General features: G+C 40.4%; 1 protein-coding gene across 3 annotated transcripts; it reads left to right on the top strand.

The window, feature by feature from the left end:
* The first annotated feature begins 959 nt into the window (after positions 1-959).
* Positions 960-21,388, top strand: Chek1 (checkpoint kinase 1). 3 transcript variants are annotated; one of them, XM_032910744.1, is made up of 13 exons: positions 960-1,120; positions 1,748-1,829; positions 3,598-3,821; positions 4,802-4,866; positions 4,956-5,025; positions 11,565-11,753; positions 12,771-12,875; positions 15,064-15,159; positions 16,460-16,568; positions 17,134-17,311; positions 17,528-17,659; positions 18,767-18,868; positions 20,750-21,388. In XM_032910744.1, the coding sequence occupies exons 2-13, from the start codon at positions 1,765-1,767 to the stop codon at positions 20,843-20,845; spliced, it is 1,431 nt and encodes a 476-aa protein (XP_032766635.1). In that variant the 5' UTR covers positions 960-1,120; positions 1,748-1,764; the 3' UTR covers positions 20,846-21,388. The 3 variants fall into 3 exon arrangements, with proteins under 3 accessions (XP_032766635.1, XP_032766634.1, XP_032766633.1); XM_032910743.1 differs by having other exon boundaries at positions 960-1,224; XM_032910742.1 differs by having other exon boundaries at positions 991-1,043.
* The last annotated feature ends 3,477 nt before the right edge of the window (positions 21,389-24,865 follow it).

Genomic DNA, 24,865 nt, shown 5'->3' with positions numbered 1-24,865 from the left:
ATTGGTTCAGACTGATCAGCTTCTTGAAGCAGTTGCCATGCCTCAGCCTCCCTAGGCTGAGGTTATAGATGAGTCACCATTAAGTCTACTTTGCTGTTTGTGTTTGAAAGAGAGCATCTTGGTTGAGTATCTCCTGCCTCATTTCTTAGAGTGATGGGCCACCATAAGCTAGTACAGGCAAATAGTCTTCCTAAAAATAACGTTAGATTTAGCCGGTTTTGGAGCCTGTGCAGGCAAAATTGGTGACCCTCACTGGACTATGAGACGATGTGGATTTTTTTTTTTTTTTTTTTGCCTTCGTTTTTTTTTTTTTTTTTTTGTTTGAGAAGACTAACCCTGCATAGCTCGGTTGCCTCAGACTCAGTTTTCTTGCTTATGCTTTCCAAATTCTAGGTTTACAAGCAATTTCTAGGTTTACAAGCATGCACCACACTTGCTCCCTTCATTTTTTTTTTTTCCAGAATTAATTCCAATAGCAGTTGCTAGCTTCTCAGTTCGAATACTGAGGCCACAATTGTGTGTTTACAGAGCACTTTGTGGCGCTTGGTTTGAACCTCATAAACCCTTCTTACCAGGGCCTCCTAGGTCACGAGCAGGTCGGTTTACGTAGTTAACGGTGCAGCCTTTGCAGGCTCTGACCGGCAAGGAACCCGGGTTCTTGGCCTGGGCCCAACCGATGCGCCGTTTGGATGGATTCTTTCTGTACCAATGTAAGGCGTCCAGCATAGTGCACGCCCGATGCCATTTCACTCTGGGACTCAGATCACTTCTCACCAAAGCAGTCGTCAATACCAAATCTCATTAGCCTGTGTCTTACCGCGGCCGCATCAGAACTCCAGCCAAGCACGCCCAGTACTTGAAGGAGGGGCCCTTGCTCGGTCAGTCTACCGAAATTGCTCCTCGGTAGAGCTCGGGATAGGACAACGCGCGCCGGCCCACTTTACGGCAAAGGTGTGCGCTTTTGCGACAGCATGACGCAAGCAGGTTTTGGCGGGAAAAGCTGTGCATTTGGATTCCTGTGGCAGCTGGCAAAGGACTGCTTGGTGAGAAGGGCGTCCTGAACGGTGGGAAAGAACTCCAGCAAAGGACCCAGAGGGGTTGATTAGTGCGGGCTGGCATGGTGAGGGAGTGGCCCAGATGAGCGGAGAGGTGGGAGGGCCGCCCGGAGTGCGGGCTGGAACCGGTGGTCTGCGGCTCTCCAGCGTACAGGGACCAGAGCTTTTTGTAAGCCTCCGGGGTTCGCATGCTTTTCCGGCTTTAGGGGGTTCCTGTCTTCCGCTTCTCCCCGCGGCTTGGCCCCGCCCCGTGCCCTCCCGGTGCTGGGGACACGTGCGGTTGGGGTGGGAATTGGAAGTGAGCGGGTGGGAGGAGGGGCTGCTCTGGAAGTAATTACCTTAGTTACACCCAGCTGTCCCCCACCCCCGCACCCTGCCCTGCCCTGTCCTGCCCCCAACTCCCTTTCCGGGTTATTCATCTGAAAGCTTTTGTTTTGTTTTGTTTAACAGTTACTTCCAGCTAAGCAAGTGTTCAGTTTTGCATAAAGGCGGAGGACTATCGTAGAAACAGGATTTGTGATATACAGGGCAAAATATTTAAATTTAGCTTTATGATTTGGGTAAATATGGATGAGATGTAAAGGGAAAACAAAGTCGTGCGGAATCATGGCAGGAGACATGGCTCAACGGCATTACAGGTGATGAGAATTTACACTCATCGCCCGTATTTTCTGGGATCCTGCATTTTACAGTTGCTGTGCTTGGAGTCATGGCAGTGCCTTTTGTGGAAGACTGGGATTTGGTGCAAACTTTGGGAGAAGGCGCCTATGGAGAGTAAGTTTGAGCCCTCATTTAAATTTTTTAGTGTGTGCGCGCGGGTGTGCGCGCGCGTGCGCGCGCCTGTCTTTTGTTGAAGACTGGGATCTGGTGCAAACTTTGGGAGAAGATTCCTATGCAGAGTAAGTTTGAGCCCTCATTTTAGTGTGTGTGTGTGTTCGTTCTGCCATGGATGTACCTGTGGAGGTCAGAAGACACTTGCTGGTTCTGTTGAGGGTTCAGAGGACTGAACTCCGATCATCAGGCCTGACAGCAAGTGGCTTAACCTGCCTAGCCATCTCCACAATCCCTATTAAAATATTACCTCTTTGTTTGTTTTAGTTTTCTATCTCTTGTCTGAATACACACTTAAAAAAAATCCTTTATTCCAAGTGGCAAAGAGCATGGATATTTGCATTTGTAAATCAAGGCTCTGAGTGAAGTTACTTCTCCACACTTGTCCCTCCTCTTTTGTCATAGTGGACATTGAACATCACACATCACCACACATGCTGGGCCTATGCTCTGCGACGAGCTACATTTTTAGGCCTATCAAACGAACAACAAATTTCTTTTTGCGTTTGATTTTGTTCAGATCAAAATCTTGTTAAATTGCCCAGCTTTGGCCTTATACTTGTGGCACACTGTAGCCTCCCAGGTAGGTATTACAATCCCATGTTAGTCGATCCAGTTTTTTTTTTTTAAATTTTTCTTTTATAAGAAAATCATTTCTCTAACAAACCACGTGTCTTAAAATTTTAAATGAGATAATGAAAAGACCCTGGCGGCATCCAGCCTGACTGCAGACCCTCACACTCAGCGGATCCTAGTTGTGTTTTGTGTTCCTGAGCGAGCTTTATGTGTCTTTGTTTCTTTATCTGATGATAGAATTAGTGGTTCTTACCTCAGAGGTGCTCAGGCGTATATGCATGAGATTCATAAAGGGAAAGGAATACTGCCGTGGGGCCAGATCATGTGTGCATGTGATGTAATCCAGATCATGTGTACATGTGATGTAATCTAGCCTTGTTACTGTTTTTCAAAGCCTCATCAGCACACACACCAGGTTTCCATGTTTCCAAGACTTGGAGCCTTCACTGAAGCACTTCACCTCTGGTCTCATTGCTCGGGAGACCATGGCAGAGGCCATTTCATTTTCCTTGATGAAGAAAGGAATGTGTTACATTTAATTTCTTGAAGTTTTTTTTCGTCCTAAGATTTATGTGTTTTCTTAATATGTGTGATTGTTTGCCTGCATGTTAGTGTACTACATGTGTTCAGGGTGACAGAGGGCCAGAAGGTGTGGGATTCCCCCAGAACTGGGAATTACAGATGGTTATATGAGCTACCACGTGGGTGCTGGAAACTGTACTGAGGTCTGAAGCAAGTGCACTGAAATGCTGAGCCATCTTTCTAGGTGACCCCTCAATGCACCCCACTCCCCCCTCCCTAGTTTTGTTTGTAGAGAGTCTCATTGGCCTCAAACTCACTCCAAGTGCTCTGCTTGCCTCTGTTTCTCTTAGGTTTTTGGTTGTGAGCCTAGCCATTAACGGCTGAGCCATCTCTCCAGCCCTCTCATGTGCTGGGATCCAAGACTTGTACACATCATCACTCCCTGCTTTGAAAGTTTCTTTGTAGTCCAGGCTGGGCTGGCTTGAACTTAGACCCCTTTGTCTCTCTCTAGAAGGTTGGAATTACAGGTGTGCGTCACTAATCTTTTGAAGATGTAGGAGAAATGGAATTCTGAGGTGAAAATGTTGTAACTCTCTCTCTCTCTCTCTTTAAGAGTTCAACTTGCTGTGAATAGAATAACTGAAGAAGCTGTTGCAGTGAAAATTGTAGACATGAAGCGGGCCATAGACTGCCCAGAAAATATTAAGAAAGAGATCTGCATCAATAAGATGTTAAATCATGAGAATGTAGTGAAATTCTATGGCCACAGGAGGGAAGGCAACATCCAGTACCTGTTTCTGGAGTACTGTAGTGGAGGAGAACTCTTTGATAGAATAGGTATGGAGAAGATTTAAGATAATTATTTTACTGATCAAGTCTATATGTTGTGTGTTTCTGGAGATTAAACCCACCATCTCTCCACAGGCCCATCAACTGGTCTGTACTAAAGCAGGCTGTCATCTGGTTTTTTGGTTTTTAGAGAAAAGGTTGCTCCATGTAACCCTGGCTGTCCTGGAACTCACTCTGTAGACCAGGCTGACCATGAGCTCAGAGATTTATCTGCCTTTGCTTCCTGAGGGCTGGGATTAAAGGTGTCCATCACCACTACCCACCTGCATTTTTAAATGTTCAATCAATTTTATTTTAGAATTGTTTATGTAAAGGTTATGTAAATTTGGAGTAAAATTCAGACATTCTTGACTTTGTAATGTAAAAGTTTTATGATGTAAGTCCGCTATATAGTGAAATTGTACATGACTTCCCTGTTGGTAGTCAGACTGGAACAATGGGAATTACTTAAAATTATTTATTTATTTTATGGCTGTTTTATATTCTGTGTACCGTGTGCATGCCTGGTACCTGTGGAGGCATGTCTGATGCTATAAGAGGCCCGAAGCGGGCACTGGATTCCCTGGGAACTGACAGATGGTTGTGAGTCGTGTGGGTGCTGAGAGTCAAATCCTGGTCTTCTGGAAGAGTAGCCAGTGCTCTTAACTGCTGAGCTATCTTTCCAGTCCCGGACTTGTGTTTAGAAGAAGTAGGGAGACATTTAAAGGAAATGAAGTCCGTTGGGGTTAGTATAAGATTAAAGTACTTTGATACCTTTAAATTATTTCCCTATGATGTTAGCTTATTTTCACTAGTCTCTAGGAAGATGTGAGTTACTTAGTGATGTATTTGTTGATGGACTTGGGTCTTTTGATAGTATAAGTTTCTGTTTGCTTAAGTACAAACATAGTGAGATATGAATTCAGAGCCTATATGGTTGATGCCTGATTATGATCTTTCAGTAGACTATCAATAATTATTTCTTACAGAGCCAGACATAGGGATGCCTGAACAAGATGCTCAGAGGTTCTTCCATCAGCTCATGGCGGGGGTGGTAGGTACTACAGCCTCTTTTGCCTTCCTTAAAATGAGCATCATTATTATGTGAGTCGCTAAATTCTACTGCTTTGACTTCCCACTTAGGTTTATCTTCATGGCATTGGAATAACTCACAGGGATATTAAACCAGAAAACCTCCTCTTGGATGAAAGGGGTAAGAGTAACCTTTTGTTAATGCTATCTGTCTATTTAATGCATGGGTGCTCCGTTTGTATCTGCACCTGCCTGCCAGAGGAGGGCATCAGATCTCAGTTTAGATGGCTTTGAGCCACCATGTGGTTGCTGGGAACTGAACTCAGTACCTCTGGAAGAGCTCTTAACTGCTGAGTCATTTCTCCAGCCCTTGTTAATGTTATTAGGATAGTCATATAGATGCAACCCAGGCTTTCACATTACTGAAATACAGGGACCAAAAAAGAAACAAAAACCCAAACAACAAAACAAAACAAAAAAACAACCAATCAAACAAAAACAAACCACCTCCCCACCCCCCAAAAAAAAAAAAAATAAAAAAAGCTGAGAATTTATGGAAGTTTCAGAGACTGTTTTTGGATTTCACAAGACTTTAATGATATAGTTGTGGATTAGGCAGAGAAATACCTGGTCTTTTGAAAACAGTTTTTGTGTGTTTTGTTAGGGAACTATCTGTTAAATTCATCCATCTATTTGTTGATTGGATGCTTTGTGTTTTGGTTTAAATTTTGGAGATCTGCGGTTGTTGTAGGTATCAAGCTCATGTCACATATTTAATTGGAGGACATTTTCTGTCATCCTGTTGGCTGTAGCCTTCTCTGCCCTTGCTGTGCTTATTCTCATCTTGGGGTTGCTTGTTTTTCTCCATCAGTTTATTCAGAATTTAAGTCATCTTAAGGGCTTTGATCTTTTCGAATACAGTTTTGTGCAAAGTATGAGAGATGATTTTTCTACAGCAAAAAACCACTCTGAACGCGCCCGATCTTGTCTGATCTCGGAAGCTAAGCAGAGTCGGGCCTGGTTAGTAGTACTTGGATGGGAGATGAAAGATGGCTTAATGCCATCCTTTCGTTTATCTGACTTTTCTAACACTGTGCTCAGGATGGAGACCTTTTCCTATGTATGTTTTTAACACTTGTTTAAAAATTGGGTGGCTGGGGTTAGGAGCTGGAGAAATGGATCAGAGCACAGGCTGCTGTTCCTGGGCTTCTCTTACCAGCATCCAACGTGGCAGCTCACAACTGTCTGTAACTCCAGTTCCAGAAGGTAGGATCCCCTCTTTTAGCCTCCATGGTATACAGACATGTGCAGGTAAAACACCCATGCACATAAAAATAAAAATGTCATACACCTCTAATCCCAGTATTTGGGAGGAAGAGAGAGAAGTGGACCTTAGTGAGTTTTAGGTCAGCCTGGTCAACAGAGTGAGTTCCAGGGCAATATAGAGAGAGCCTGTCTCAACGAGACAAGACAAAACAAAACAAAAACAAAACATGAAGGAAAAAAAAGGTGGTCGTAGCTGTGTGAGCGTATTTCTTGCTCCTTAATTATCTTCCATTGTCTACATGTCTTTTTCTTCTTCCTCACTGGCTTATGTGTATTATCGTTATTTTTAAGTAGATAGTTAATGGTATGATTCTGACATTTTCAGAAATCCTTCCTGCTACTGAAAGTTCTTCTGCCTGCACTTATTCTGTCCCTCAATTGGAGCCTTACCTCTGTTTCCCCCTTTTCCTTGTCAGATCACTTATATCTGTGTATTCTCCTCTATTCTGTAACTATTTCTGTAGTTACTCTAGGATATGTCCTCACATCTGTAGAGAACATGTTGTAGAAATTATTTAATCCTAATCTGGGGTTTCTACCCCTCCTTTGACCATTTAGTTCCTGGACAAAACACACACAACCTTTATATTTATAATAAGCCTTAATCAGCACAAGAGCTGGGCGCATGCCTACCCTCTGCTATTATGTTGCTTTCCCATCCAGTAATCCCATTATATAATTTGCCATGTTTTGTCTGGGCTGCTTTTAATTCCAATTAGCCAACCTACATGGCCATTATTTCATGACTTATGTAACCCATAGTGGCTTCCTCCTGTCCCACCTTCTTCCCCCTCCCCCTACTCCACTCCCTTTGTGGTCTCTGGGAACACGAAGCCCTGCCCATCTCAATTCTGTCCAGCTATAGGCTGTAGACAAGACAAAATTACTACTGTAGAAATAACTTGGGGGCAAGGTCACATAGTATCACTTGGGTCTACATGCCCACTCTATCATCTTTGGGGCAACCAGGTCTTGGGGGCCGTGCATAGCAGAAGACCTAATCTCAACAGAACACGCCGTGTTTGTTTTTATGTCTCTGGGCTATTTCACTCAGTATGATTTTTCTAGTTTCATCTATTTCATGATTTCATATTTCTTTATAGATGACTAGTATTCCATAGTCATAGATAACTTTTCATTATCAGTTATTGAGCTGTAGGACATTAAGGTTGTTTCTTTTTCCTAGCTGTTGTGAACAGAGCAGTAATGACCATGGCTGAGCAGATACCTGTGGAGTAGAAGGTCAGATCCTTTGGGCATGTGCCGACTGGTAATATAGCTCGGTCATACATACAGTAGATTTGTTTGTGCTTTTTTGAACATTTTCTGTCCTAATTTTCAGAGTGGCTTGATCAGTGTCTAATCTCCCCAGCAGCGAAGCCCCACCCCTGCATTCCCTCCGGTACTCGTTATTTGTTCTTCACCATTGACTACTGTCAGAGGACATGTTCTAACACCAGCCGAGGAGGGGGTTAGGATAGATGCTAGTGCAAGTGAGGACAGACAGACAGAAAACAAAGCTTCCCTCTTCCATGTTGTATGTGAGCTGCCACCAAAAGGTGTGGCCCAGATCCGGGGTGGGTCACCCACCTCAGATGATGCAATCAAGGAAAATCCCTCCCAGGTGCGCCCTGCTTTCTTGGGTTTTAGTTACTTCAAATGTTTGCAACCAAGATTAGCCTTCCTGCTTGGACAGGTTTATTCCTAGATGTTTTATTTTTCCTTGGGGCTATTGTGAATAGGAGTGTGTTCATGCTCCCTTTCTCTGTATATTTTTTTGTATAGAAAGGTTATTGATTGGGCTGGAGAGATGGCTCAGTGGCTAGGAGTACTGTCTGCCTTTTGAGAGGTCCTGAATTCAGTTCCCAGCAACCACATGCTGGTTCACGACCACCTATGCTGGGATCTGTTGTCTTCTGCTGGCATGCAGATAGGTCACTCATACATAAGATAAATTAATAAATATTTAAAAAAAAGAAAAGTTACTGGTTTGTTCAAGTTGATTCTGTATCATACGTACCACACTGCTGAATTTATTTATAATTTTTAGAGGTTTTCTGGTCATTTGCAAATAGGGGTAGTAAGACTTCTTATATCCCTTTAATTTCCTTCTTTTGCCTATTGTTCCAACGACTGTTTCAAGCACAGTGAGTGGTAAAAAGGAATGGGTGGGGATAGTAGACATCCCTATTCCTGACTTCAGTGGGATTGCTTCCAAGTTTTTCTTCATTTTGAATGATGTTGGCTATAGGCTTATCCTATACAGCTTTTATTGTGTTGAGGTATGTTCACTCATACGTCATAAGGAAACCACTGATTGGTATGCTAAGAAAAAATACATAACATTAACATGCAAAATGTTTATATATATTTGTCATATAGTAAACACCTGTCTTCACACCTGATTAAATAAATCAACATCCACATCTAAAAGTGCTCATAGTTAGCCACGTTGTGGTGGTGCACAAGTTTAGGTCCAGCGCTTGGGAGATAGAGGCAGGTGGATCTCTGTGAGCTCGAGGCCAGCCTGGTCTTCAGAGCTCGCTCCAGGACAGCCAGGGCTATACAAAGAAACCCTGACTCAAAACTAGCTAGCTAACTAACTAACTAACTAACTAACTAACTAACTAACTGGGTCAATAAATCTGTATTTAAAGAATAAATAAAAAAAATACGGGTTGGGGATTTAGCTCAGTGGTTAGAGCGCTTGCCTAGGAAGCGCAAAGCCCTGTTGGGTCCCCAGCTCCGGAAAAAAAAAAAAAAAAAAAAAAAAGAACCAAAAAAATACCTTGGTGGTGCTTAATCCAAGCATTTGGGAGGCAGAGACAGGTAGACCTCGGAGTTCAAGGCAAGTTTGGTCTACAGAGCAAGTTCCAGGTCAGCTAGGGCTACACAGAAAGACTTTCTCTTAAAATTAAATAAATAAAAAAAAAATTCTCATAGAATTATTAGTTAGTAGAAATTTCAGAGCAACTCAAATATCTACCAACTATAAGACAGAAAAATTATGAAATGCATAAGTTCCAATTATAAGCAATGGCAGATGAATTTCACAGATAAAATGATGTAGACAAAATGTAACAAAACACAAACACAACAAAAGCCCAAACTTAACATATTGCCTGTTTTTATGAAGTCCAAAACCCAAATTATGGTTTAGGAATAGAAACAGGTAACAAGCAAAACTTGTCGGTGGTGCTGAAAAGGCAAGGGGGTGTGTGTCTGAGTGTTTGTTTGCCTGCATATGTTTGTGCACACAGTGCTGGTGGAGACCAGAAGAGGGTATTGGGCCCTCTCAGAGATGGAGTTATAGATAGTTGTTAGCCACCATGTGAGTGCTGGGATTTGAACTTGGGTTCTTTAGAAGAGCAGTCAGCACTCTTAACCACTGAACTGTCTTTCCTGCCCGGTTCTGTTCTTCTTTTTAAATTATTTATTTTGATTCTTTGAGACAGAGTTTCTCTGTATCCCTGGCTGGCCTCGAACTCAGAGGTGAGGTCTGGTGTGGTCTGGTCTGTCTTGTCTTGTCCTGTCTGTCTGTCTGTCTGTCTGTCTATCTATCTATCTATCTATCTATCTATCTATCTATCTATCTATCTATCTATCTATCATCCATCCATTCATCCATTTATCTGGTTAGGTTTTTTTTGAGACAGTTTCTCTGTGTAGCACTCACTGGCTCTCCTGGAACTCGCACTGTAAACCAGGCTGGCCTTGAACTCAGTCATCCTCCTACCTCTGCCTCCCTTTAATTTCTGCTGGGATTAAAGGCATGCACTGCCACTGCCAGCACCTGACTTAAATATGGTTTTATTAATTTAAGAATTTCATACAAGTGTTTCTTAAGATGAGTGTCTGGTAAGTGCATTTTGATTATACTGTTGTTCTTGTATATTTATTTTGTTTCTATTCAATGTTTAATAGGCTAAAGAAACAAAAACTCCACTATCTAAAATTTTTCCTTCTGTTCTTCATAAATATATTCCTAAATCAGACCCCTAAATTTTGAATTCATTATGTGTAGTTTTCTCACTTAACAATATTATGTTGCAGATGTGATGAAAAACTAAACCCAAAAGATACTAAACTGCTAAACCGTTAGTATTTAAAGTGACTGTTATCTAGAAGTTGTAATCCCAGTAGTTGGTCTAGATTTCTATCATTTATAATTCCTAAAAAGATATAATTGCAACATATTTCTCAAAATTAAATGTAGGTAAGCAATATGGGGGTTTATATGTTGTGTGGTGTGAACACAATTGACTTTTAAAGGTTCTTTTACTTGGTGGCATTTGTTTCTAACTTAAAATGCAGTACTCACTCAGTATGAACACTTTTATGTATGATAGTTGTTATGCTACTAGCCTTTTTCTTACATATCTGATTCCATATGAGTATGTGTGCTTCGTTTTTGTTAACTACTTCTATATTCATTGTACATAGGTATTATAAGATCTTGTCATGTATCGATGGATGTTTATGACCGATACTACTAGAAATATCCCTACGTTTGTGAATTTGTGGAGTTTCTGCTGTGGGTGGGAATGATCTTAGTGAGAATTGTTAGTTCAAAGAGTGAATATTTCAAATTTTGACACTTTGGCCAGACTGCTTTTACAAAGGTTGTACTTGATAATCCCTCATAATAGGGTCCTTAATTTCTTAGATCCCTTTGCTATAACATTTAATGACGTCTGTATTTTCATAGCTAGTATACCACAGTTTATCAGTCTCACTGTTATTTCCTACCTGCATTGGCTGACACAGTGCCTGTTACTTGCATGCAAGGGAACCAGCGCTTAGTCCCCTGCATTGCCGATGACTCCGTACCCTCCACAGCTCTCAGGGAAGGGTTTTGTTCTGCTGTCTTCCTGGGTTGGTTTTCCAGGAGGGCATTCACAGCATCCTTATTTAACCTGGTACAAACTGGTTAGTTAAGAAGATGAGGTCTTTGCTAAGTTCAGTATAAATGACAGTGCCTTTTACCTTTTCTTTTACATATGCATAGATTTATTTATTTTTATTAATTATTTATTTACATCGCAAACGTTGCCCCCTTCCTGTACCTCCTCAAAGGGTTCTTCTTCCTTCCCCGCCTTCCCTTTGCCTCTGAGAGGGGCACCCCTCCCCCCTAATTATCCACCCACCGTGGGCATAAAGTCTATAAAGGATTAGGTGCATCCTCTCCCACTGAAGCCGGACAAGGCAGCCCTCTGCTACCTATGTGCTGGGGGTCCTTGGACCAGAAATCCATAGATTTCTTTTGCTTATTTTCAGGAAGAAAAGTTCTATAAGCCCTAAGCAAACCAGCGTTATTTCCAATAATTTATATATATATGTATATATATTTGCAGATCTTTTAATCCAGTGTTGTCATTTTTTCTTTTGGATTAGATAATCTCAAAATCTCTGACTTTGGCTTGGCAACAGTGTTTCGGCATAATAATCGTGAGCGCTTACTGAACAAGATGTGTGGGACTTTACCTTATGTCGCTCCAGAGCTTCTAAAGAGGAAAGAATTTCACGCAGAACCAGTTGATGTTTGGTCCTGTGGAATAGTGCTTACTGCAATGTTGGCTGGAGGTAAGGCTGTATAATCATGAGAAAACTTCTTTTCTCTGAGAAGTCAGATTTCTTATACCAAAATAATAAAAATGAAATAACCCAAGGGAATCTTAGTTCTGTGATAGAAAGGTTGTAAACCTTTAGTTGTGGGTGCATCTTTCCAGCTCTCTAATAGTTTTATGTTAGTGTTTAACTCATCGCCTTGGGCTACAGTTACTAAGTACCATTCAGTGAGTGCATTACATACAGATTTATTTCATACAAATCATGAAGGCTTGCAGTCTGCAGTGGAGTTGCCAGCATGGTCATTTTCTGAGGGCCCTCTCTCTTCCTGCCTTGTAGTTGACCACCTTACTGAGAGGAGAGGCAGACTCTTTAGTGTCTTCAGTAGGACCCAAATCCTACTTTTGAGGGCTTTCATACTCATGACCCAGTCACCCCACAAAGGCCCCACCTCCACACTGGGAGTGTGAGAGTGAGTGATCTGGTTGGACTGCTTGCCCTTCATTGATCGCTGGGGCTAACTTGGCTGATCTGCCTGGTGACGCTGGCGTGAGTTCAGTTGAAGAGGACAGCTCTCTCTGCTAGAGTCTCCAAACGAGCTCTCACATTCTTCCCCCTGGGGGTTGGGATTTCAGTGTAAACTTGAGAAGGAAGCAAACATTCAACCTATTGTAATTTATATCTTATTCTTAACTCCCTTGACACTCTTAACCCAGAGGTTTATTTTCATGAAGTATAACCATTAAATTAAAAATCTCAACACCTCCTTTGGGGTTGCTGGAGATTAAACCCAGGGCCCAACACCTGCAAGGCAAAAATCCTGTTACTAAGTTGTATCTCCAACCTTAATATGATAGCTTTGAAAAGAGTAAGTTTTTGTGAAACAGCGTGAAAACCATATTGAATTACTGTGGATGAAAATTGTATTCTTTTATACATTGTTCATTTTTCTTTTGTGTGATTATTTTTCCTTGAAATATTTGTTACATAATTTTATGAACACTCAAAGACTGTAACTTGTTTTATTTTTAGAATTGCCTTGGGACCAGCCCAGTGATAGCTGTCAAGAATATTCTGATTGGAAAGAAAAGAAAACCTATCTCAATCCTTGGAAAAAAATTGATTCTGCTCCTCTGGGTAAGTAGGTTGTTTGAAAGTATTAATTCTGGGGCTGGAGAGATGACTCAGCGGTTAAGAGCACTGACTGCTCTTCCAGAGGTCTTGAATTCAAATCCCAGCAATCACATGGTAGCTCACAACCATCTGTAATGAGATCTGATGCCCTCTTCTGGTGTGTCTGAAGAAAGCAACAGTGTACTCAAATAAATAAAAAAATCTTAAAAAAAAAAGAAAGTATTAATTCTGTGGGTAATAAAATTCTGTGGTGTCATGTTAGCTGATTTTTCTTAACTTTCTTTTTTTTAATCTCCCTTTCTTCTTGTTGTTGTTGTAATCCTCCTCCTCCTCTTCTGTCTTCCTTCTTCCTTTTTTCTTCTCCTTAGTCCTTTTAGCCAACTCAGAAAATGTAAGTGAAGAGGGAGGGAAGAAACAACTCTATAGTTGTGGTTTTTGGAAATAGCCTTTTAAAAATATTTAAAAAAATATATATAGCAAATGTATACTATATATTAGTTATCAGTATATGCTTTTGCAAAAGGTAAATCATATTTCATAACTCATTTTAGTTTTTTTTTTTTTTTTCTTTTTTTTGGAGCTTGGGTCCGAACCCAGGGCCTTGCGCTTGCTAGGCAAGCGCTCTACCACTGAGTAAATCCCCAACCCCCTCATTTTAGTTTTGATGCTCAGTATTTCCTACATCTTTAATTATGAGCCTGGATCATACTTTTAAAGATTGATGGCACTCAGTATGTGGCTATGTTTTACCCTTCTGGTTTAGAGATGTAGGTTTTCCCTTAACTTCACTTCTAGAGAAGAACATGGATAAGCATTCATGTTACTTGATGCTGGGGTTTTCTTTATTTGCTTAAAGTTTTTTTCTTCTCCCATTAGCAAGATTGCAGGGTTTGTCTGTATTTTTTGTGAAAATGTTATAGCTTATTTTATAAATTTACTTTCTAAGTTTGTACCATTTTTGTCATTTATTCGTGTTACTTTCTTGTTGTATTTTGAAACACTGGGTTTCACTGTATCCTTGGCTGGCCTGGAACTCACTATGTAGATCAGGCTGGCCTGGAACTTACTATATGATAATAGACCAGGCTGACTTTCATATTCAGAGAGATTGGTCTGCCTCCGCCTCTGCCTACTGAATACTGGGATTAAGTGTGCACACACAATGCCTGGCAAAAATGAATTTTTTTAACCAGTAAGGCTGTAACTGATGCTGTGTCTTAAATTTTATTTTAAATTTAATATTAATACCGAGTGTGTAACTTACTAGCTTTTTAGTTTTACTCTGAAATGAAGTGAAATTTATAGTTTTTCTTAATCCTTTGGGGGTTTTTCAAAAAACGCATTAATGTGTGTAACATTTGTTACAGTATTAGTTTATTATTCATTTTAGTTTTGCCGGATGTTTTAATGTGCAGATGTTTTAAATTTTTCATACCTAAATTCTTGTCACTTGTGGTTTTGACTTATATTGTCATGCTGAGAAAGGTGTTTTCTATTCTGATTTTTTTTTCTTTGTAAAATTCTTTGTGTTCTCATTTGCTGTTTGTGTGGTTTAATTTTTGTGTTTGATTGCTGTTGGCTTTGATTTTGAAATGGTCTTGTTTAGCCCAAGCTGAACCCTGCGCTCAGCTGTGTAGTAGAGGATGATCTTTACCTTCAGTCTCCACCTTCAGATGCTGGTGTTCAGATGGCTTGTTTGTTCTGGGAGACAAGGTCTGTGTTAGCCCATGCTGTCCTGAATCTCAGGCTGGACCTGACTGGCAATCCTCTCAGCCTCCTGAATGATGGGACTGCAAGCTGGTCACTTTTCATTCCTGGTTTAAAATAATTGATTTATATGTGTATTTTTTTAAATGTAGGAGTGCTCTTCTGCATGTACACCTACGTGCCAGGAGAGGGCATCAGATCCCTTTATAGATGGTTGTGAGTTACCTACCTTATGGTTGCTGGATAACTGTTGAGCCATCTCACCAGTCCCCTGGCTTACATTTTTGATGTTGGGATGTTGGAAATTGTATGAATTCTTTTTTTAAACTAATGTATATATTTCCTAAGCTGGCCTCAGGCATCCTGCCTGTGTTTCTCAACTATTGAGGCTGTAGGTGTATATCATGTTTCTGGCTTTTGTGTCTTTGAAGGTTTGTCTAATCTGTGTACCTCTTTTACAAATACTGTCTTGTTTTCTTTTCAGCTTTGCTTCATAAAATTCTAGTTGAGAATCCATCAGCAAGGATCACCATCCCAGACATTAAAAAAGATAGATGGTACAACAAACCACTTAACAGAGGTAAAAAAGAGGTTTCTTTTGTGAAACATAGATACTTATAAAATACCACAAACTCTCCAGGAGAGGGGGAGGGGCAGAGTGTGTGTGTGTGTGTGTGTGTGTGTGTGTGTGTATGTGTGTATGTGTACACACTACACATGTGTGCCTGGGGGTCCTTGAAGGCAGAAGAGGGCACTGGATCCCCTGGAACAGGAGGTACAGATGTTGTGAGTTGTGATGTGACTGCTGGGAACCGAGCCTGGGTCCTTTGCAAGAACAAAAAGTGCTCTTAACCCCTGAGACATCTCTGCAGTCCCTGTCTTAGGACTATCTGTTGATGTAGCATATTTCAATCAAGCATGATTTGTCCCAAACTGAATTAACAATTTTTTTTCTCTTTCGCACTTCTTCCATAGACTTTTGTTTTAGCTGATGAGAACTTATTCCTTGTGTCTAGCAATGCCTTCCTTCCCTGTCTGAGTCTTATTTACGTGTGTTACTCTCTCACCTTCCTTGGGCACTGGCAACCAGAAAACTTTCAAACTGTATGCACCTTTCCCAGTTTGTTTGTTTGCATTATTTCACTTCATTGTAAGTAAGGTAGTAAGTAGTTAGAGAATCAGCATTACCTTACTGAACTGAACTTTGTTTTTACTCCGTAGAGTGTTAAGGTTTGGGAGGTTGGTGCTGGAGGCGTGGTTCAGCAGTTAGAGGACCTGGGTCTGATTCCCAGCATCCACAAGGGGGCCCACAAACATTTCTAACTCAAGTACCCTTTGGCTTCTGAGGGCACTGTGTGTGTGTGTGTGTGTGTGTGTGTGTGTGTGTGTGGTGGTAGTGACATACTGTGCTATTTTATGTCTGTTGGCATTATTCTAAAAGTAGGATAGCATATTATGCTAAGAATGATGGAATGGTGGGCGGTATTGCTAATCTCAGAAGAGAATAGAAGTTTTGAGATAATTCTTTCTTAGGAAGTGTGAGGAGACAAGTAGCATGGACTGTAGTAGTCTAGCTGAGGGTCTTATTTTTATTGATCGTCGTTCTTTACTGAGTTATTTAAAAATTTTAAAAGTTCTAGTTATGAGCTACTCTTTTGTTGAATATCATGTTTACTCATAAAAGATGGCATTAAACTTGTGGCCTTAGTGAAGCACTAGGGTAACATTTCTTTGTTTAAACATAAAGTTGTTTAAGAAAAAATTGTTTATTTTATATTGCTTTGTATTCAGTAAATGGATTTAGATGTGGCTTTATTTATTCAAAATGCCAGTTGGATTAAATACTCGAATAGAGGATTTGTATTTGTTCCTTTTTTCAGGAGCGAAGAGGCCACGTGCTACTTCAGGTGGTGTGTCAGAGTCTTCTAGTGGATTCTCTAAGCACATTCATTCTAATTTGGACTTTTCTCCAATAAATAGTGGTTCCAGGTAAGACATAAAAATTATTATGTTTTCTTTTTTTCCGTTTTTTTTTTTTTTTCTTTTGAGATAGTGTTTTACTAAGTAACCTTGGCTGAACTGGAACTGGATAGCCCACCCTAGTCTTAAATTTGTATGGAACCTCCTGTGTCTGCCTCCTGAGTGTTGTGATTACAAATTTGCACTACCATGGATTAGCAGATTAAGTTTGTTTCTTAAATGTAATTATCCCCCATAAAAAAGAAGTATATATTTTACTTAATAATGCCTGTAATTTTACCAAAATGAGAATGATTGTGCGATATAAAAAAATCCTGGTGGGTTATTTAAAGACATTTTTAGTCTGACTCTGTACCATACACACTTACAGTCCCAGGTAACTGTTAATTGGAAGGCTGAGGCAGGAGGATAGACAGTGCCAGGCCAGGCCAATCTAGGCAACAAGACTCAGTCTTGTCTCAAACAAACAAACAAACAAACAAACAAACAACACAAAATGAATAATTAAAAAGAATGAAGCCACCTTAAAAACAGAGAATTGAAGTCATACTTTTCTTTTCTCTTAATCTCTCAGTGAAGAAAACGTGAAGTTTTCTAGTTCCCAGCCAGAGCCTCGGACAGGGCTTTCCTTGTGGGACACCGGCCCCTCGAATGTGGACAAACTGGTGCAAGGCATCAGTTTTTCCCAGCCTACGTGTCCTGATCATATGCTTGTAAACAGTCAGCTACTTGGTACCCCTGGATCTTCACAGGTGAGGAACTTGAACTTTCAGATAAATAACTGTTGCTTTTTATTTTTGTGGTCTTAAATCTTAGGTATATGGCATGAATACTTTTAGTTGATACATATTATTTGGAAAAGTAAGAAATAATTAGAGGAGGCCATTATGGGAAAGAAGCTTAAGATCAGACTAATTGCTGTAAACTGGTCTCACTGGATTTATTCAGCTTTCTTCTTTGATATGCAGAACCCATGGCAGCGCTTGGTCAAAAGGATGACACGATTCTTCACTAAATTGGATGCAGACAAATCTTACCAATGCCTGAAAGAGACCTTTGAGAAGTTGGGCTATCAGTGGAAGAAGAGTTGTATGAATCAGGTATGTTTTGTTAGTTTTCATTATTTCTTTTCCCATAGAAAATTAAATATTTGAGTAAAAGTTATCAGTGATCAGTGAATGTTCTAAAAATAAAAGTAATTAATTTGAAAAAGAAACAATTGCAAGTTTTAAGATTTTTTTGTGTTTGTTTGTTTTGTGTTTTCAAAAACCTCTGAAGTTAGTAATTTTATATTAAGCTGCACTTGGAGATGTCCTCACCTCCATGTTTGGGGTTTTGGTGCAGGCTCTTGGCTGCCATCAGTCATCTCACCCAAGCTCCTTACCGTCACTATCACATTGATACCCTCACTATCACTGTCACATTGTTGTTCCAGCTTTTCAGCCTTAAATAGCGTCTCTTTTCTTTCTTGTATTGTTTTTCATTAGTTTTTGTATTTGTGTGAAACACACACACAGCCCTGGCTGTTCTGGAACTCATTCTGTAGAGCAGGCTAACTTGGAACTCACGGAGAAGGCGTGTGCCACCACCCCCGGCTCTTCTTGTACTGTAATAACCTTGTTTTCTCTCTCATATATTTGACTGATTGATTGGCTACAGTATTGGGGATTGAACTCAGGCATTGTGTATGCTGGGCAAGTGCTTTACCACTAAGCTACACCTCCAGTCTTCATTCTATTCCTATTATTTTTATTTGTTTTTTCTTTCAATTCTGCTTTGCTAGAATGCCTTCTTTTTTTTTACCACAAGTTCACTTAGACTAAAGTTCTAACTTACAGCTTGGTTTAGATTGGAAAGAGAGAGAGCATTCTTTCTTTCTTTTTTTTTTTTTTTGTAAGATTTTTTTGATTTTTAATTTTACACTTATGCATAAACAGTGTGTCAGGGTACATGAGTATGTTAGTGTCTGTGGAGGAGTCAGATCCTTTGGAGCTAGAATCATAGGTGGCTGACAGCCCCCCGGCATGGGTGCCCGGAGTGGACCCAGGGTCCTCTGGAAGAGTGAGGGGCAAGTACTTTTAACCTGAGCCGTCTCTCTAGTCTTGAAATGTATAGTGTTCTCCATGACACTCCCGTTGAACAAGAACTGTTAAGAGTATTTTCTATTCACGTGTGTATGTGGCTTGACCTTATTTTTATTGCCTTAGGTTACTGTATCAACAATGGATAGAAGAAACAATAAGTTGATTTTCAAAATAAATTTGGTAGAAATGGATGAGAAGATACTGGTTGACTTCCGGCTTTCTAAGGTATTTTTCATATATTTTATTCATAGTATTTTTCTATATAGATTTTCAAAATGGCTTTGTGTTTTCCGTACAGTGGTCCCCACCTCTCTACACTGTTGCTTTCTGCAGCTTTGTGGGTTGAGCACGATTGTGATTAGCATGGTGAATTCTTTTGCTGTCTTGCCCTGTTCTCAACTAGGACGTGCATTTTCTTTTTGCCTAGAGTAGGTATTTTATGCATATGTTTTTGCTCATGCTGCATACATTACTTTCCTGTTACCTATTTGGTTTTCGTATTAACTGTGGAAGCATTGCATGCTTTTTGTTTTGGGGTAGCTTTAGTAATGGCTCCGAAGGGTAAGCGTACTAATGCTGGCAATTTTATCGTTTGTTACAGTTGTTCTGTTTTACTACTAACTGTGTCACTCTTACGATGCCACATTTACAGACTTAGCTGTGTATACATAGGAATGCAGATGGTATATGCCATGTAAGGTTCCTTCCTATGCGGTTTCAGACTTCCACAGAAAGTTTTGGAGTATATCTTCATAACTAGTTTGTAAATATATTGTAACTCGCTTCTTTTTTTCATTTAGTGTTATAAATACTGACTTTTGCTATCATCTGTTTTTCTATATTTTTGGTTGTCCCTCTGCCCCCCCCCCATCTTCCTTAATATAAAAATCTCGAGGGCTAGGGATCAATCACTGTTTGTACAGTGCTTGCTTAGCGTGCACAAGCTCTGAGACCGGATCCTCTGCACAGATAAAGCCAGGTGTGGCAATATCCGCCTGTGTTCCCAGTACTCGGTTGGCAAGAAGATCAGAAACTCAACTAGCCCTTCGTGGGACTCTGTTGTACCTAATTTTTTTTTTTTTTTTAATTATAAGATATACAGATAAATGAAAACGAAAAGAAAAATTTAAATTATACCTTTTGACACTTGAAATTCACATTTTATAATACTTAAATTATTTTGAGTCATATATAATAACCTTTCTTTAAAAAAAGATTTATTTTATTTATATGAGTACACTACAGCTGTCTTCACACACACCAGAGGAGGGCATCAGATCTCATTACAAATGGTTGTGAGCCACCATGTGGTTGCTGGGAATTGAACTCAGGATCTCTCTGGAAGAGCAGTCAGTGCTCTTATCCTCTGAGCCACCACTCCAGCCCATAACCTATTTTTTTTAATTTTATTTTTTTTACTTACTTACTCACTTTACATCCCACTCACTGCCCTCCTCCCTCATAGTCCTTCTCCTACCCCCCTCTCCCCTTCTCCTCTGAGAGGGTGGGAAGCTCCCTGGGATTCCTCTGGGAGGCTAGGCACATCCTCTTTCACTGAGGCCAGACTAGGCAGGTCAGTTAGAAGAACATATCCCATGTTTAAAATAAAAGTTATGACATTAAAAAGCTTGTACATTATAATGAACTTCACAAATTTTTGATTAATATTGTCATTTTGCTTACCTATTATTTTTAGTTTAAAAGCTGGTTCTGTATTAAAACCAAAGCAATATAATGGATGTTTTCTGAGAGTTTATGTGTGGTTCTAGGAAAGGTTGAAAAGTAATTCATGTTCTGTATGTGGGAGACTGGTTAAAATAATTCTTTTCTAGGTTTTTGGTATAGTTAAAGTATGAAGGTTTCTACTCTAATGAAACCCATAAATTGTTATAGAATCCTGTTCAAACAAGTCAGATTTATATGGAGTGCATAACTAAGGTGGAATGTTGGTAAATACCTGCAGTCCGGTATTCTCAGAGAGAAACAGAGAAGAGGCAAAGAAGAACTGGACATATTTAAGGGCGTTTGTTTCTCTGACCAGGAATGAGAATGTGCTCTTTTGACACAATCTTTTTATATTTTTAATTCATATTATTTCTAAAATAGGGTGATGGGTTAGAGTTCAAGAGACACTTCCTGAAGATTAAAGGGAAGCTCAGCGATATTGTGAGCAGCCAGAAGGTTTGGTTCCCTGTTACGTGACGAAGCCGTCAGCTCTGCACATCCCTGGGGAATCCAGTGCTGCTGCTGTGGGACATTTTTCTTCCTAGAGGAGGTTATCTTATTCTGCAAACTGCAAACAGTAGTTGTCGAAGAGCTCTGTGCCCATTACCCAAACATCTTCCAGTTCCTAGTATGTTTTGCGTACAAATCCTACTGTATCTTGATTGTATGTAATACTTTGGGGAAAGGATGGATCAAATTCATTAGGTATTTCTCCAGCTGTGTTTAAATTGTCTGAATTTGAAACCGAGTTTTGGGATGCTTGAGTTTTCCAGCTTTTATACCAATGTAGTATCACTTTTGAACAGCCAAAAGTTTGTTTCATCCCAAGCAAACTCTTCTTTCTCTGCCTGTTTAGTTGTAAGGATGAATAAACACAGACCATGTATAGTTGATTGGTTCGTGAGTGAGGCCAGCCACAGAAAGTATGTATGCACGTACTGTACTTTCAGCTTGGGTGTACGCTGCACAAGGCCTTGACCAATTATAAACTGTTTTGAGTTAGAATTGCCCTGCCCCGCCCCGCCCTACCCCACCCCGCTCCCGCCCTGCCCCTAGTTTAGCTAGTCAAATAGGAAGCCTGATTTGGTTGGTCTTTCAGTGACTTTACTCTAAAAATTACACATTTAACTATTTTTTTCTACATTCACAGCCATATTTTAGCTACTCTAGAAATAAACTCTGTTTTCAAAATCAATACCCAAATCGGTGAACTGACTCGGCCACCATGTTTCTAGATGACACTGACTAAGAAGGGGATGGGGGAGTAAGGAAATGCAGGAGTTGGCCTGATTCTTGTTCCTCACCTTGTAGACTCACTAAAACTTTGTCGTGTTCATAAAATTTCTATTAAAATGTGAATATATGACTGGGGTCCTGTATTCCTTTTTGTAGATAAGTTATAACATTGGTTAGTCTGAAGCCAAGAACATTTAAAATTTTATGGCTAAAGTTTATTACATGTTGTTGTATGCTGTGCTCACCCACTTAGGTCTCTCATCCTCAGAAGTAAACCTGACCCTACCCTATTCAGTCTCCTGTTTCCCACTTGTAGTCCCACTGTGGTTAAAGTCAGCCATCTTGTTAAAAACGTTTACTTATTCCTTGGTAGTTTCTTTCCCAGAAGAGCTGTCAGGACAGTCCCTGTAAAGTGTGAGTGAGACCCCTGCCCCAGGCCCAGTGTTTATGACCTTTGATCACACGTAGAATCCCAAGTCTCCTCTGCTGTACAGTTTCATTTCATTGTCTTCTTCATCTGATGCTCTGCAATACTGTCTCCAAGCCTGTGACTAGCAAGTCATGATCACTCTCCGCCATCACTGGGCATCTGCTCACTGTATTGCTTTTGGTCTCCATGAATTTGAATATTCCTGTACTTATATAACTAGAATTGTCTATGCCTCCTAAGTGTTTGGCTTACTTAATACAACTGTTTTCAGGATTTATCTATGTTAAAACATGTCAGGTTTCATTCCTTGTGGTCACTAATACTCCGTTGTGTGTGTGTGTGTGTGTGCTCTTTCATATGATCATGTATGTTTGGATTGTTGCTACCTTTTGTCTATGTAAATGAAATACCTGCTTAAATCTCTGTTTTTAATTTTTTGTGTATATACCCTGAGGTAGAATTGCTATGTCCTGTGATAATTGTGTGTGTGTGTGTGTGTGTGTGTGTGTGTTAAAGATTTATTTACACTACACTGTCGCTGTTTCATACACACCAGAAGAGGGCATCAGATCCCATTACAGATGATTGTGAGCCACCATGTGGTTGCTGGGAATTGAATTCAGGACCTCTGGAAGAGCAATCAGTCTTCTTAACCACTGAGCCATCTCTCCAGCCCCAACACATGTGAATTTTAATACAACTTTCTAAGATAACATTGTGTGTGTGTGTGTGTGTGTGTGTGTGCGCGCGCGCGCGCGCGCGTGCGTGCGCATGAATTCATGCATGCATTTAGGGCGACTACTTCAAATTGGACAACTTGGAGGATATTTGTAGAGAAGACTGATTCTCCCTCTCTTAGTAGCCAGTTATTCCTGTAGCATTTTATCTAGGAGTGGGACCTTGAGAAATTTCCCTATCCACATTGGAATATCAACTGATGTTGTCATTGTTTAAGTCACTGCATGGTTAAGATTTCATAGATGTAGCTCCCTGTCATATATAGAAGACACTGTCTGTTATCTGACAAAACTTCTCCTGGAAAGGTGTGTGTGTGTTTTTTAAGCTTATAAAATAGAACAATTTATTTAAAATTTGTAACTGTTTTGAAACAGGATTTCACTGTGTCGATCATTATCTAGCTCAGGCTGTTTCTTTTCCTCCTTGCCTGCATCTCCCAAATACTGGGATTACATAGCGTGCCTAGCCCAACTTGACTTTGACAGGACAACTAAATTTACAGCTGTGTTGTCCTTCCTATGTAATTTTATTAACATCAAAAACTGCATCTTTAAATGTTGTACACACACTACAGTAAATCTATGCCTTATTTTTTTTTCTTTTCTTTTTTTCCCCATCTTTATTAAATTGGGTATTTCTTATTTATATTTCAATTTGTATTCCCTTCCCGGTTTCCAGGCCAACATACCCCTAGTCCCTCCCCCTCCTGTTCTATGTGGGTGTTCCCCTCCCCATCCTCCCCCCATTACTGCCCTCCCCCCAACAATCCCGTTCACTGGGGGTCCAGCCTTGGCAGGACCAAAGGTTTCCCCTTCCACTGGTGCTCTTACTAGGCTATTCATTGCTACCTATGAGGTTGGAGCCCAGGGTCAGTCCATGTATAGTCTTTGGGTAGTGGCTTAGTCCCTGGAAGCTCTGGTTGGTTGGCATTGTTGTTCATATGGGGTCTCAAGCCCCTTCAAACTCTTTCAGTCCTTTCTCTGATTCCTTCAACAGGGGTCCTGTTCTCAGTTCAGTGGTTTGCTGCTGGCATTTGCCTCTGTATTTGCTGTATTCTGGCTGTGTCTCTCAGGAGAGATCTACATCTGGCTCCTGTCGGCCTGCACTTCTTTGCTTCATCCATCTTGTCTAATTGGATGGCTGTATATGCATGGGCCACATGTGGGGCAGGCTCTGAATGGGTGTTCCTTCTGTGTCTGTTTTAATCTTTGCCTCTCTATTCCCTGCCAAGGGTATTCTTGTTCCCCTTTTAAAGTAGGAGTGAAGCATTCACATTTTGATCATCCGTCTTGAGTTTCATTTGCTCTAGGCATCTAGGGTAATTCAAGCATTTGGGCTAATAGCCACTTATCGATGAGTGCATACCATGTGTGTTTTTCTGTGATTGGGTTACCTCACTCAGGATGATATTTTCCAGTTCCGACCATTTGCCTACGAATTTCATAAAGTCATTGTTTTTGATAGCTGAGTAATATTCCATTGTGTAGATGTACCACATTTTCTGTATCCATTCCTCTGTTGAAGGGCATCTGGTTATGCCTTATATTTTTCTTTTTCTTTTTTTCATTTTTTTTTTTAAAGCAGGGTTTCATGAAGTCTAGGCTGGCCTTTAACTTGCTGTCCATAAATGAACAGTTTTAAATTCTTCATCTTCCTGCCTCTCCCTCCTAAGTGCTGGGATTACAGACAGATGGTACCATGCCTGCTTTTACTTGGCATGGCAGATCATCTACATCTTCCACATACATGGCTTTTACACATTTGTTACATTTGTTGCTGCTTTTGTTGCTGGCGATCCAACCTAGGGCCACATTCAAGTCATACAAGCACTTTATTATTGATCCAGGTCCTTAAGCTAGGATTTCAGAGGTATTTATATCGTGTGTGTGTGTGTGTGTGTGTGTGTGTGTGTGTGTGTGTGTGTGTTTTACTGCTCTCTAGCATCCTGTCATCTCAAATTGAAGAGCAATCTGTAGGCATAAATTTTTCATAGCCATTATAATAAGAGTTCACCTCTCCTCTTGCTCACCCCCTGCCAGAGGTAGTGGAAGAGAAAAGTTACCAGATGTGGGGGAAGTGGGCCTGTTTAGCAA

The sequence above is a fragment of the Rattus rattus genome, chromosome 8, assembly GCF_011064425.1.
Source record: "Rattus rattus isolate New Zealand chromosome 8, Rrattus_CSIRO_v1, whole genome shotgun sequence".
Taxonomy (NCBI): domain Eukaryota; kingdom Metazoa; phylum Chordata; class Mammalia; order Rodentia; family Muridae; genus Rattus; species Rattus rattus.
Note: the sequence above shows the minus strand (reverse complement) of the source record. Positions and strands in the feature narration are given on the sequence as shown.

Bases quoted from the DNA above. Each gene is read 5' to 3' on its own strand.
- Chek1 (XM_032910744.1), top strand. From the start codon at position 1,765: ATGGCAGTGCCTTTTGTGGAAGACTGGGATTTGGTGCAAACTTTGGGA. The intron at 16,569-17,133 runs GTAAGACATAAA...TTAATCTCTCAG, and splicing joins CCAATAAATAGTGGTTCCAG to TGAAGAAAACGTGAAGTTTT. The intron at 17,312-17,527 runs GTGAGGAACTTG...TTTGATATGCAG, and splicing joins GTACCCCTGGATCTTCACAG to AACCCATGGCAGCGCTTGGT.